The 14,971-nt window shown below is 46.8% G+C and overlaps 2 protein-coding genes across 8 annotated transcripts in view; both read left to right on the top strand.

Moving 5' to 3' along the window:
* Positions 1 to 2,524, top strand: part of LOC142907391 (coiled-coil and C2 domain-containing protein 1A-like) — a 33,427-nt gene extending 30,903 nt beyond the window's left edge. The window contains exon 14 of the mRNA XM_076056873.1: positions 2,437 to 2,524. Coding sequence (XP_075912988.1) covers positions 2,437 to 2,524 — 88 coding nt within the window. The remainder of the gene's footprint in view (positions 1 to 2,436) is intronic.
* Positions 2,525 to 4,094: 1,570 nt separating this feature from the next.
* Positions 4,095 to 14,442, top strand: LOC142907365 (uncharacterized). 7 transcript variants are annotated; one of them, XM_076056808.1, is made up of 3 exons: positions 4,167 to 4,683; positions 5,780 to 5,859; positions 12,635 to 14,442. In XM_076056808.1, exon 3 carries the CDS (start codon positions 12,687 to 12,689, stop codon positions 13,713 to 13,715), a length of 1,029 nt encoding a protein of 342 aa, XP_075912923.1. In that variant the 5' UTR covers positions 4,167 to 4,683; positions 5,780 to 5,859; positions 12,635 to 12,686; the 3' UTR covers positions 13,716 to 14,442. The 7 variants fall into 7 exon arrangements, with proteins under 7 accessions (XP_075912928.1, XP_075912927.1, XP_075912922.1 ...); XM_076056809.1 differs by having other exon boundaries at positions 4,167 to 4,687; XM_076056813.1 differs by lacking the exons at positions 4,167 to 4,683; positions 5,780 to 5,859 and adding an exon at positions 4,095 to 4,152.
* The last annotated feature ends 529 nt before the right edge of the window (positions 14,443 to 14,971 follow it).

The following is a 14,971-nucleotide window of genomic DNA, read 5'->3' as shown; positions in this document are numbered from 1 at the left end:
AAGGTCTAAACTTTGCAGTCACACCTAAACACATACCAGTTAATGATACAATTGCCCAAGTAGACGTTGCTCTCTGGGGCATGGGTCACATCGCTGCAGACGTAGCAAGATCTGAAATCGCTGCAACCCTCAAAAAGGCTAAGATGCCAGCTAGCAACCTCAGCAAAGATGAGCGTTTTGAATTATATAAATTTAAAAAGAGGGATGATATTGTAGTCCTCTCAGCTGACAAGGGCAATGCTACTGTCATCATGGATAAAATAGAATACAACAATCAAATTAAATAATTACTCGACGATGGTAGTTATACAAAAATAAAAAGAGATCCCACCAACAGCCTCGTCACACAAACCAACAAAATAATTTCTGATTCAACCGCATTAATTGATCAATCTAAACAGTTTTCGTTGAAACCTTCTGCTGCCAGGCCACCAAGATTATACGGCTTACCAAAAATACATAAAGTAGATACACCCCTTCGTCCCATCGTCTCTACTATCAACTCCCCCACCTACAAACTGGCTCGTTTTTTGTCTGAAATCCTGCGTCCTTTCACTGGAAAAACCACCTCTGCGGTACAAAATTCTACTCACCTGGTATCGACAATCAAGGGTATTTCCCTGTCCCCAGACGACCTGCTTGTCAGTTTTGATGTAGTTTCCTTATTCACCAAGGTTCCTGTACCTGACACCATCGCAATCATTGAAGACTTGGTTCATCAAGGACTAAACACTGAGGTACCCCCCCTGGTGAGACACTGTTTAACCAATACATACTTCACTTGGAATGGAACTTTCTACAAACAAACTGAGGGCACCCCAATGGGCTCCCCCCTATCTCCGGTTATAGCTAACATTTTCATGGAGAAATTTGAGACTGACGCCATCCAGACTGCCACTCTGCGCCCAACCTTATGGAAGAGGTACGTGAATGACACTTTTATCATCTGGCCACATGGCCGGCCTGCTCTAGACCAATTCTTCGACCACATCAATTCCATACACCCAGCCATCAGATTTACCGTGGAAGTCGAAAAAGATGGCAAGCTACCTTTTTTGGATGTCCTAATTAAAAAGAGACCTGATGGTTCAATGAGCCACTCTGTCTATAGGAAAGCTACCCATACGGATGCTTATCTGAAACCGGATTCCCACCACCATCCATCACAGAAGAATTCTCTCATCAAGACTCTGTATCATAGGGCCCAATGCATATCCGACCAGGAACACATAGGCAGTGAACTCAAGCACGTACACCAAGCTCTTAAGGCTAATGGTTACTCCGACTATACAATCCGCAAAGCTATCACTCAAACCATGAAGAAGGACCCTCTTGAGGAGCCTTTCAAAACCATCACTTTACCCTACATTGCGGGGATCACAAAAAAGATCTCCAAAATCTTGAATAAACACAAGATCCAGGTCCGTTTCAACACATTACATAAAATCCGTGATCTGGTTCTGTCTGTAAAAGATGTGATTCCGGACATACAATACCCTGGTGTCTACAAACTAAGTTGCCTCTGTGGTAGTAGTTACATTGTAGAAACCAAACGCCATGTCTCAGACCGCATCCGTGAACACAAAGCAGACCTTAAACACGGTAGGACCAACACCTCGGCCGTGGCAGATCATTGTTATAATTCAGTAGGCTCACATGACATTGACTTTTCCAAGACAGAGGTTCTTTGTAAGCCATCTGGCTACCATGAGAGATTCGTTCATGAGGCTATCCACATATACAAGCACAGAGACAATTTCAACCGAGAAGATGGATTCTGGCTTAGCAATCATTGGAAAGATTTGATAAACCATTTCAGGTCTTAATTGATTGTTCACGCTTACAGTGGCTTTCAGACAGCATACATTACATTTTTCGTCTCCCCCTTCCTCTTTTCAGAACATAGATGGACTAGTCCTTCTAAATAAACTGCCAAATCGCTGCGCATGGCGCTAACGTTTTTTTATAAATAAATAAATACACCGTTTAAAAATAAATAAATTTATGCAAACCGACACACCTGATGACGACCGTTTGTGTTATGGTCGAAACGTCGTGAGAATTTTTATTGTTATATATATTTTACTATTTTATTGTTTACCTTCAACGTGACGTTACCGAAAGAACTAAGAATATAGTTGAGTTGTCTTCAACATCCGGAGGATCCAGACCCCTCCCTGCCGTCCTGCCTCCTTGAGCCACTCGCAGCATCCATGTGATGCCCGCGAGTGCTGCTACGAGGCAGTGATCAGCGAGGATATATATTCACCGGGCGAGGGATACCGTCATGGAAATCGTTTGCCCGCAACCTCACATATGCGAAAGATATTAATGGCTCGACGGATGCGCAAGCACTGCAGCAGCTAAATATTAATTTGGATGGGCGGGCAACCGACTTTGTGGAAATGCCAACGCTTCTGTGCGTATGACCGGGAGGAAGCACCTGCAGGCCCCGGATCCCGCGCTGCACACTGCAAGCGGAGCTGGGATGGGATTGCTGGGGTCACCCTTGAGGTCCGTCTAGGACACCAGGTGTGTACCCAGGAGTTCTGTGTCTCGAGTGTGTTGTGCCATGAGTGTATTGCAGGGTAGCGACGTGCAGCCCCGCCAGCGACGCGCCACCGTGGAAGGCAGCGGGGAGCGGATTCCGTTCCTGGGACAAGAGCCGGGTCGCCCCCGTTTTGAGCCTGTGGCCGCTATCCTGGTGTCAGCCCCCTCGCGGAGATGCTGGTGCCGGTGGCAACACCCTCCACTGACCCCGCACAGAACCACGCCCGACCGCCTTTGTGTCTCCCCAATGACGATGTTGAGACAGTGGGTGAGTAAGTAGGTGAGTCGATTAGTGGGTCAGTGGAGGAGGCTCTTGAAGGGCGATACCGGGCAATGCAAGACTAGGTGGACTGTGAGGCTACTGGCAAGTTGGAGGCAGTCGCCCTTCATCAACAACGGAGGGCAATGAGCGACGCTCACAGTGCCGAGCAGATAAAATGCAGCAAGTTCGCACAGTATGGGGTACAGCTGATGCATCTGCTAGTCATCGCAACTCATGACGCCTGAGTATTTTTCCCTCCTCCTGCACCTAGCTTGGCACAGCAGTCAACCCATGGTACCTGTTGTCTGTCGGACTTATATAATGAACGTATTATTTATTTACTTACATGTAGTGCACTCCTATTGCGTCTTTGTATTCAGAACATTTAGACTGGAGGACTCTGATGAGCTATAAAGCTATTTTATTACAAACTTTTTTAATATATATTTAACTCTGTTGTCGTATCCTCAAAAAAAATATTGTAACTCAATTTTTACCCACTTCCTAATATGCTATCGACTGCAAACTTAGTATACTTATGTCATACTGATGACAAGACTATATTCTATCATACAAAAATAAACATATTTTAAAACATTATTTTACGCGCTTTTGATAAACTCACTCTGTTGTATCCTCAAATCTTCTAACTCAATTTTAATTTTTAACTTCCCAGTGTCGTATCGACTGCAAACTTGGTATACGTATGTCATACTGGTGACAATACCATATTCTAGCATTAAAAATAAAATATCTATTTTTAAACAATCTTTTTTATATGTAATGTTTCGGCTTGGGTCTAATTGTCCACGCTCAACTGACGTTGGCTGTAAATCACCACGGCCCCCTTACGTTGTGGCCAAGCTTCGGGGCCACTTCCTGGTGTCGTGGAGCTCTGCCATTACCCGTACGGTACATTTCATTAAAGCGTGTTTTTAAAAAGAAAGTATTTTTTAAATATTACTTATTATTTTTACAGATGTCCAATATAAGTAAAATACTAATTAACGCATCTTTATACTGGAGGAATCCGATGAGCTATAAAGCTCTTGTTCACATATGTCCAGTAATATTGTGTTGGCGTTGTGTAACCTGCTGACCCCGTGCCCATACTGAACATCTGTCAAAAAAGAGTTTCGTGGCTCATCGGATTCCTCCCGCAGTCTAAATATTATTGGTTCTGAACAGCGAACGGAGTCGTTTATTTTTTTTATTGGCATGACGTCACAAACATATATTATGTTAATTTTCCCAAGGCAAAATTAAATAATTATGTTCATAGTAGCGCGTCACCCGAATGTTTAATGCGGTCCGGACGTCACAGGAAGCGGAAGTCAGAAGTGAGTGAGCGGGTGAGTGAGCGAGTGAGCGAGCGGGCGAGGGGGAGAGCGGCGTCTAGCGCTACGCTGCGCTATGAACCCGACGACCCGGCTTCGGGGTCCCGCTCACGGCCACCACCGGTGACGATTGTCTGGTGCGATGTGTGGACGTGGTCACTAGGGAGACAAAGGCGGCCGGGCGTGGTGCTGGCAACCCACCGCTCTGTGTGCCACAGTTCCGGTCGTCATAGATGCTCGCTAGCAGCACTTGCACCAACAGTTTGTTCATGCTGTGTGTTGTCGTGGGTGAGTGCGTTTGGTAGTGCAGTCGTGAGCGTGGTGCGTTACGAACACAACGACCTGAGTTTGATTCCCACTCACGACCACCAACCAACACGAGTGACGATTAACTGAACCGGCCTTGGGCCTCTCCCCTCAGTCGACTTAGCCTTGAATAAGTAGCGTGTTCACTGTACAGTAAACATCGCCACCGGGGAGACAACGGCGGTCTGGCGTGGTGTTGTCACACAAAACACCGCTTGTCGGCTTTACGTGAGTAAGTGGGTGAGTGGGTCACTGGGTGAGTGGGTCACTGGGTGAGTGGGTCACTGGGTGAGTGGGTCACTGGGTGAGTGGGTCACTGGGTGAGTGGGTTACTGGGTGAGTGGGTCACTGGGTGAGTGGGTCACTGGGTGAGTGGGTCACTGGGTGAGTGGGTCACTGGGTGAGTGGGTCACTGGGTGAGTGGGTCACTGGGTGAGTGGGTCACTGGGTGAGTGGGTTACTGGGTGAGTGGGTCACTGGGTGAGTGGGTCACTGGGTGAGTGGGTCACTGGGTGAGTGGGTCACTGGGTGAGTGGGTCACTGGGTGAGTGGGTCACTGGGTGAGTGGGTCACTGGGTGAGTGGGTCACTGGGTGAGTGGGTCACTGGGTGAGTGGGTGGATAAGAGACTTGGCGGGGAAGGTGTTATGACTTTACGGGGGAACTTTGGGTGAGTAGGTGGGTGGGTGGGTGCGTGAGTGAGTGACTGGTTGGATGGTTGAGTTAGTGGATGGATGGGCGAGTTTGTTAGTGGGTGAGTGGGTGGATTGGTGAGTAAGTGATTGGGTGGACGGGTGAGTGACTGGGTGAATGGGTGGGTGGATGGGTGAGTGGCTGGGTAAGTGGGTGGATGGGTAAGTGGCTGGGTGGGTGGGTGAGTGGATGGGTGGGTGGGTGGATGAGTGGGTGGGTGGGTGAGTGGATGGGTGGGTGGGTGGATGAGTGGGTGGGTGGGTGGATGAGTGGGTGGGTGGGTGGATGAGTGGGTGGGTGGATGGGTGGGTGGGTGGATGAGTGGGTGGGTGGATGAGTGGGTAGGTGAGTGGGTGGGTTAGTGGGGAGCGGTGGTGTAGCGGTTAGCGCTACGCTGCGCTATGAGCCTGGCGAACCGGGGTTCGATTCCCGCTCACGGCCAACACCAAGTGACGATTATCTGAACCGGTCCTGGGCCTCCCCTAGGTCGACTCGGCGCATACCTGTCGTGATGTGTAAAGATCACTGGGGAGACAAAGGTGGCCGGGTATGGTGCTGAACACCAAACCCCTTGTGTGCCGTTTCATTGTTTCCCCATTGGCAATGGGTTGTTTTTTTTTAATGCTTTCCAGGTCCTTGACTCTGTTCATAATCATTAAGGACCGGGTAAAGCTGCATGGCTGGGAGTCGAAGCCTTTCCCTGTTCACCTTGGTGAGACAGGGATGTCATCTGACTCCTACAATTTTTTTTTACATATTTTTTGTTTATTACTCTAGTTAGTCATGAAAAATGTGTCCAGAAGACTCGACAATCTGCGTTAATGACGGGGAGGATGGCCGCGGATAATTAAAATTGAGGATAATCCAAAAATATAAATTTTACCCTGATCTCTGAACCAAAACTCACTACATTAGGTATACATTATGTTTAATTTAAGAAATTTAGTTTATTAATTAACAAAACTAAAATTGTCAGTAAAGAATGTATTGATCTTGTTTCATTAGAAAAGTCCATGCAAAAGTGATAACAATTTATTGCGCTCAGAAGACTCTGCACACTACGTGGATAGCAGAGCCATGCCAATCATAATCTATCAAACACTGTCCACTGTTGTAAATATATGCAACTACTATACTGTTAGGCGATCACATAGATTTCGGATTAAATGGGGCACATATTTGGTCAGCTTATGCACTAAATATTTCCAACAACAATATTACTGTTTTTAGATTATTAATTTGGGCTTAAGGGAAAATCCATAAGTGATTTATTCATGTAAAAATCTCAGGTGCGCAGTTAATCTGCAAATCTGACAAAACCGCACGCGGATAATTGAAAGTCCACTGTATACGTGCAGTATTTTAATTGTTTAAGCTGTATGTAGTGTATAATGCACAGTATATACAGTGAGGGAAAACGTATTTGATCCCCTGCTGATTTTGTACGTTTGCCCACTGACAAAGAAATGATCAGTCTATAATTTTAATGGTAGGTTTATTTGAACAGTGAGAGACAGAATAACAGCAACAAAATCCAGAAAAACGCATGTCAAAAATGTTACAAATTGATTTGCATTTTAGACAGGGAAATAAGTATTTGACCCCTCTGCAAAACATGACTTAGTACTTGGTGGCAAAACTCTTGTTGGCAATCACAGAGGTCAGACGTTTCTTGTAGTTGGCCACCAGGTTTGCACTCATCTCAGGAGGGATTTTGTCCCACTCCTCTTTGCAGATCTTCTCCAAGTCATTAAGGTTTCGAGGCTGACGTTTGGCAACTCGAACCTTCAGCTCCCTCCACAGATTTTCTATGGGATTAAGGTCTGGAGACTGGCTAGGCCACTACAGGACCTTCATGTGCTTTTTCTTGAGCCACTCCTTTGTTGCCTTGGCCGTGTGTTTTGGGTCATTGTCATGCTGGAATACCCATCCTATACCCATTTTCAATGCCCTGGCTGAGGGAAGGAGGTTCTCAGCCAAGATTTGACGGTACATGGCCCCGTCCATCGTTTCTTTGATGCGGTGAAGTTGTACTGTCCCCTTAGCAGAAAAACACCCCCAAAGCATAATGTTTCCACCTCCATGTTTGACGGTGGGGATGGTGTTCTTGGGGTCATAGGCAGCATTCCTCCTCCTCCAAACACGGCGAGTTGAGTTGATGCCAATGAGCTCCATTTTGGTCTTATCTGACCACAACACTTTCACCCAGTTGTCCTCTGAATCATTCAGATGTTCATTGGCAAACTTCAGACGGGCATGTATATGTGCTTTCTTGAGCAGGGGGACCTTGAGGGTGCTGCAGGATTTCAGTCCTTCACGCCGTAGTGTGTTACCAATTGTTTTCTTGGTGACTATGGTCCCAGCTGCCTTGATATCATTGACAAGATCCTCCCATGTAGTTCTGGGCTGATTCCTCACCGTTCTCATGATCATTGCAACTCCACGAGGTGAGATCTTGCATGGAGCCCCAGGCCAAGGGAGATTGACAGTTCTTTTGTGTTTCTTCCATTTGCGAATAATCGCACCAACTGTTGTCACCTTCTCACCAAGCTGCTTGGCAATGGTCTTGTAGCCGATGCCAGCCTTGTGTAGGTCTAGAATCTTGTCCATGACATCCTTGGAGAGCTCTTTGGTCTTGGCCATGGTGGAGAGTTTTGAATCTGATTGATTGATTGCTTCTGTGTACAGGTGTCTTTTATCTTCTTTGGTTCTTTCGGTAAAGTCACGTAGAATGAGAATAAAATAATAAATTGATAAAATAAAATAACACAATAATATTCTCACGACGTTTCGGCCACAACACAAGCGGCCTTCATCAGGTGAAGGGGCGAGACTGTCTGGTAGGACAGCGCTGGAGTGAAAGAGCCACGTTCAGATCACGGCCTTTAAGCTGTGTGAGAGGAACAAAGAGCCTTGACAAAGGAATTAGCATATAATTTAGCATTGAAATGGCTGAATGATTAGCTTGTGACTGGTCACAGAAATAGCTATGTTAAAAGTTAAAGCATACACATCCGCAGAGGCACCCATTGTTAAAAGGAATTAGCATAGAATTTAGCATTGAAATAGCTAAGTTAAGGCATACACATCCGCAGAGGCACCCCTTGACAATGGAATTAGCATAGAATTTAGCATTGAAATAGCTGAGTGATTAGCTTGTAACTGCTACAGAAATAGCTACGTTAAAGTCAGAGCATACACATTCACCGAGGCACTTAGTACAAATCAAACAGGAGAATTTAGCATTGAAATAACTAGGCGAATTTAGCATTGAAATAACTGAGTGATTAGCTAGTGACTGGTCACAGAAATGACTACACATCTGAGCTATTCACAGTACTATATAGTGAACCAATAAAAACTAAAATATAAATTACCTTCATGTTATCAATAAACTCTATATTCTCCAATCAGCTAAGCTACCAACAATAAGTCGTTATATATCACAATGCTATATGGCGAAAAAATGGGTGGATTCTTACCCTCAAATTTCAGCACCACGGATAGCTACGGGCCCCGTTCAGACGGACGAGTTCGTCCATGGTCGGAACAGAGGAGGGGGAGAGAGACAGCTGCGAGGCCCTAGTATACTCCATGTTGTAAAACTATACCATTAACCGTGGTGTGAGAGGTATTAAGTGGCAATGCTGGTGAAAGTGCTGCGGTCTGAAGGTCATCGTAAAAATACAATTAATTAAGAACAGAAATGATTTAAAACATCTTTCCAGTGGTTACTAAGCCTGAATCCATCTTCTCGGTTGAAATTGTCTCTGTGCTTGTATATGTGAATGGCCTCATGAACGAATCTCTCATGGTAGCCGGTTGGTTTGCAAAGAACCTCCGTCTTGGAGAAGTCAATGTCATGTGAGCCCACTGAATTATAACAGTGATCTGCCACGGCAGAGGAGTTCGTCCTACCGTGTTTCAAGTCTGCTTTATGTTCGCGGATGCGGTCCGAGATATGTCTTTTGGTTTCTCCAATGTAGCTACTACCACAGAGGCACTTTAGTTTGTAAACGCCCGGGTACTGTATGTCTGGAACAGCATCTTTTACAGATGGAACTAAATCACGGATTTTATGTACTGTGTTGAATCGGACCTGGATCTTGTGTTTATTCAGGATTTTGGAGATCTTTTTAGTGACCCCTGCAATGTAGGGTAAGGTGATGGTTTTGAGTGGCTCCACAAGAGGATCCTTCTTCATGACTGGAGTGATGGCTTTGCGGATTGTGTAGTCGGAGTAGCCATTAGCCCTGAGAGCCTGGTGTACGTGCTTGAGTTCACTGGTAATGTGTTCCTGGTCGGAAATGCATTGGGCTCTATGGTATAGAGTCTTGATGAGGGAGTTCTTCTGGGATGGATGGTGGTGGGAATCCGGTTTCAAGTAAGCATCTGTATGGGTAGCTTTCCTGTAGACAGAGTGGCTCATTGAACCATCATGTCTCCTTTTAATTAAGACATCCAAAAAGGGTAGTTTGCCATCTTTTTCGACCTCCATGGTAATGGCTACTCCGACTACACAATCCACAAAGCCATCACTCCAGTCATGAAGAAGGATCCTCTTGTTGAGCCACTCAAAACCATTACCTTACCCTACATTGCAGGGGTCACTAAAAAGATCTCCAAAATCCTGAATAAACACAAGATCCAGGTCCGATTCAACACAGTACATAAAATCCGTGATTTAGTTCCATCTGTAAAAGATGCTGTTCCAGACATACAGTACCCGGGCGTTTACAAACTAAAGTGCCTCTGTGGTAGTAGCTACATTGGAGAAACCAAAAGACATATCTCGGACCGCATCCGCGAACATAAAGCAGACTTGAAACACGGTAGGACGAACTCCTCTGCCGTGGCAGATCACTGTTATAATTCAGTGGGCTCACATGACATTGACTTCTCCAAGACGGAGGTTCTTTGAAAACCAACCGGCTACCATGAGAGATTCGTTCATGAGGCCATTCACATATACAAGCACAGAGACAATTTCAACCGAGAAGATGGATTGAGGCTTAGTAACCACTGGAAAGATGTTTTAAATCATTTCTGTTCTTAATTAATTGTATTTTTACGATGACCTTCAGACCGCAGCTCTTTCGCCAGCATTGCCTCTTAATACCTCTCACACCACGGTTAATGGTATAGTTTTACAACATGGGGTATACTAGGGCCTCGCAGCTGTCTCTCTCCCCCTCCTCTGTTCCGACCATGGACGAACTCGTCCGTCTGAACGGGGCCCGTAGCTATCCGTGGTGCTGAAATTTGAGGGTAAGAATCCACCCATTTTTTCGCCATATAGCATTGTGATATATAACGACTTATTGTTGGTAGCTTAGCTGATTGGAGAATATAGAGTTTATTGATAACATGAAGGTAATTTATATTTTAGTTTTTATTGGTTCACTATATAGTACTGTGAATAGCTCAGATGTGTAGTCATTTCTGTGACCAGTCACTAGCTAATCACTCAGTTATTTCAATGCTAAATTCGCCTAGTTATTTCAATGCTAAATTCTCCTGTTTGATTTGTACTAAGTGCCTCGGTGAATGTGTATGCTCTGACTTTAACGTAGCTATTTCTGTAGCAGTTACAAGCTAATCACTCAGCTATTTCAATGCTAAATTCTATGCTAATTCCATTGTCAAGGGGTGCCTCTGCGGATGTGTATGCCTTAACTTAGCTATTTCAATGCTAAATTCTATGCTAATTCCTTTTAACAATGGGTGCCTCTGCGGATGTGTATGCTTTAACTTTTAACATAGCTATTTCTGTGACCAGTCACAAGCTAATCATTCAGCCATTTCAATGCTAAATTATATGCTAATTCCTTTGTCAAGGCTCTTTGTTCCTCTCACACAGCTTAAAGGCCGTGATCTGAACGTGGCTCTTTCACTCCAGCGCTGTCCTACCAGACAGTCTCGCCCCTTCACCTGATGAAGGCCGCTTGTGTTGTGGCCAAAACGTCGTGAGAATATTATTGTGTTATTTTATTTTATCAATTTATTATTTCATTCTCATTCTACGTGACTTTACCGAAAGAACCAAAGAAGATGAATCATTGCAGTCACGAAAGCTTTAAATCAAAGGTGTCTTTTATTCAGGTAACAAGCTGAGATTAGGAGCACTCCCTTTAAGAGTGTGCTCCTAATCTCAGCTCGTTACCTGTATAAAAGACACCTAGGAGCCAGAAATCTTTCTGATTGAGAGGGGGTCAAATACTTATTTCTCTCATAATGCAAATCAATTTATAACATTTTTGACATGCGTTTTTCTGGATTTTTTTGTTCTGTCTCTCACTGTTCAAATAAACCTACCATTAAAATTATAGACTGATCATTTATTTGTCAGTGGGCAAACGTACAAAATCAGCAGGGGATAAAATACTTTTTTCCCTCACTGTAATATTTTACACTGAAATCAAACATAGCTACTTCTTTTATCCCACACGTGGTGCCGATCGCCAGACTGGTACAACATTTGGAGCGTTTTTTTCAGGTTCCGCCTGATTGGCCTGGGACCACCGGATAATGTTTGAACTCAGATAATCACATGCCGGATAATCGATGATCAACTTTAGTTCAAGAATCTTTCTATGGCCGTACCAGAGAAATTTCCATCTGGTACAGATACAATGGGAGGCTGATCGATGCCAGGGTAGTGTGCCTATGCACCTTGGGTAGTTTGCTTCTGACTAACTTTGGTTTGGCAACAGAGGTCCCCCAAATCAGTTGAGTAGCATCATCTTTTCATCAGCTGCATAACACTTTAGAAGCTATCTGGGCTTTTGCTCCATAGTTATGCCCTCCCTTAATGCTTGCAAAGCGTGGAGCCATTCAAAGGAACATCTGCACCGGTTTAAAATATTTATGCTGGCTTGCCTATGATCCATCCTGGGTTTACAAAAATGGATTGTGTGAAGAGCTCGAAGATCCTTGAAAGATCTGGACACAGTCCCAGCAGTGAGCTCCTCCGTCAGGTAAGGCTGCGTTGGCTGGGTCATGTAGCCCGCATGCCCAGCCACCGCATGCCCAAAAGCAGCTTCAGGGAGCTAAACGGGCATGGCATGGGTGAGAGAAGAGATGGGCAGGTATGGTACAGGAGGATTTGGAGCTTAGTGGTGTAAGTATTGGCCTCTGTAAAGGACGCATCTAGGCAATTGTAGGCATTCGCCTTACAGCAACAGTGGAGGGTGGAGGAGCAATGCTCGCAGCAACGAGCGGATCGCTGGGCATCTAATACATGGCAAGTTGGCACAGTAGGGAGCACAGGTGATCCATCTGCCAGTCATCTCAGTCAATCGATGGCACCTTGATCTGTTCTGTCACCTGCCAGCAGCGAGACTTCATCACTTCACTTGGCCTCAGGGTGCATCTAACCTGGCAGAAGTGTCTTCGTGACATGACCCCACCAGTGAATGGTTAACAGCTGTTGTTGGGTGAGCGAGTAAGCGGGGCGACTGTTTTTTGTGGCTCTTTTCCGTCCACAGCCTCCCCATTCCACCCTCTGCCACTCAAGCCCCTCTCTGCGGCATCTGTCACATGGAGTGCGGTCGCTCACCGCAGCCCGCCACCAAGAGGCACCAGTGCGGGCTGTGTCCCTACAGCACAGATCACCTGGGCAGCATGACGATCCACCAGAGGACGCACACAGGCGAAAGGCCCTTCGCGTGCGCCTCCTGTGGAAAGGCCTTCACGACTTCCTGGAATCTCCAGAACCACAAGAGGAAGCATACGGGCGAGAAGCCCTTCAAGTGCGATGCCTGCGGGAAGGCATTCTCCGAATCGGGCCACCTCGACAAGCACCGGAGGACACACACGGGTGAGAGGCCCTTCACGTGCGCGCTATGTGGCAAGGCCTTCGGGACCGCCTGGAACCTCCGCATCCATGAGAGGAAGCACACAGGTGAGAAGCCCTATGAGTGCAATGCCTGTGGCCGGGCTTTCTCCGAGTCGGGCCACCTGGACAAGCACCGGGCGACGCATGCGGCCGAGAGGCCCTTCAAGTGCGACACCTGCGGCCGGGCGTTCGCGCAGGCGCGCTACCTGAAAAGCCACCGAGCGACTCATGCGGCAGACCGGCCGTTCGAGTGCGGCGCGTGCGGCAAGACGTTCACGCTCGCGCGTTACCTCGACCGCCATCGGAGCCGCCACGCCAAGAAGGGGGGGAGGAAAAGGCGTGGGAGGAGTGGCCGGGTGGCCGTCGCGACCAGGCAAGCCGAAGGGAACGCCGGCTCTGGAACGTGGCCAACGGAGCAGCAGCAACGGCTCGAAGGAGGCTCCACACATGAACGGGAATGCAGAGGCTGGAGCCCTCCCTTCTCGTCCACTCTGTCGGCAGTCATAGTGAAGCAGGAGCACGAGGGAAGCCAAAGTGACAAGGGATGTCCTCCCTCCGATCTCGCGGCACCAAATGGTGAGAGCGGAGGAGCAGGAGGAGGAAGGATGCCCAGCTTCGATACTTGGCCGGGCGTGAAGGTGGAATATGCAGCGTCCCCGAGAAGCGATGGCCAAGGCGGCGGTAGCGTGAAGCTGGAGGATGAGACATCGGACACGTGGGGATACATTTGACTATTAAACTATTTTTGTTTTACAAAGTAAGGCCCACTGAGCTACGTAGCTTTTTTTCAAAAGCAACCTGGCCATGAATGATAGCTCAACCATCTGGCTTATCACATGGAAATGTATTGCAGAGAAAATCTACATGACGACGGCGAGAGAGAAATGCACACTCCAAATATATGGGCATCAGCGTCTGGATAGAACCCACGACCTCATGTATACCGGGCGAAGGCGTTAACGGCTCGCTAATGTGTCGCCCAAATGAATGAGCGAGCGCTGCAACTGTCCCTTCCACCGAAGTGGAGGAGAGACTGGAGAGGATGCGTGTGATGTTGAGGATGAGATGTGGATGACCGTAATGATGGTGGTGAGGATTATCGATTTAGCCAGGAAATTCTGCGTTAGCATGTTTGACTGATGCCAGTTGCATTCTGTTTGTGCATCTGTGTGTTTTTTGCTATAGGGGAGTGCTATGAACCCGGCGACCCTGGTTCGATTCCCGCTCTCACGGTCAACACCAGTCATGATTATATTGAACCAGTCCTGAGCCCCCCCCAAGGTCCAATCAGTCTCAGATGAGTGCCTGGTGCAGTGTGTAAACATCGCCACGAGAGAGACAAAGGTGTTCCGGTGTGGTGGTGTCTACCCCCCACCCCCTTGTGTGCCGTGCCGGCCTTCATAGGTGCTAACTAACAGCACTGGGTTCAACTGTCTGTTGAAGGCTACATGGGGGGGGGGGGGGGGAGGGAGGGGGAATCTTAATTATTGTGTTTAGCTATTCGGGGGGTGGAGGGGGAGCACAAGAACACGGAGGAAACCCATGCAGAACAGGGGGAGAACATACAAACTATATACAGAGTGGGTGCCAAAATATAAATCAAATTGATCGATGATAAGTCTCCCCGCCACGGTGGCAAGGTGTTAATGACCTCACCTGATATACAAGAGGTGGTGGGTTCGATCCTGACGCTGACAATGCCTGTTTATTTTTGCATGCAAATCTCTCCCCGAGTCGCGTGGGTTTTTCTCCGGGCCCTCCGGTTTTTCCCTCGACATAATAATAGGCAACTTCGTTGAGCTATCATTTCTGATAGCCAGGTTGCTTTTGACAAAGAGCTATATAGCTCAGTGGGCCTTATATGATAAAATAAAAGTGTAGTTTTGTTCATCTCTTCGAGTGGAGGGTCCTTGCCTGTAAACTTGTCAGTTCACCAGCTTTGATTCAAGCAAAGCCTGATGAGACTGATGATGGGTGATTGAGTGAA

This window comes from Petromyzon marinus, chromosome 78 (genome assembly GCF_048934315.1).
Source record: "Petromyzon marinus isolate PM22_M1 ecotype Great Lakes invasive population chromosome 78, UKy_Petmar_22M1.pri1.0, whole genome shotgun sequence".
Classification (NCBI taxonomy): domain Eukaryota; kingdom Metazoa; phylum Chordata; class Hyperoartia; order Petromyzontiformes; family Petromyzontidae; genus Petromyzon; species Petromyzon marinus.
Note: the sequence above shows the minus strand (reverse complement) of the source record. Positions and strands in the feature narration are given on the sequence as shown.

Excerpts from the sequence above, each read along its gene's own strand:
- LOC142907365 (XM_076056807.1), top strand. The coding sequence starts at position 4,226 with ATGAACCCGACGACCCGGCTTCGGGGTCCCGCTCACGGCCACCACCG. Across the intron at positions 4,273-12,634 it reads CCCGCTCACGGCCACCACCG|CCTCCCCATTCCACCCTCTG; the intron begins GTGACGATTGTC and ends TTCCGTCCACAG.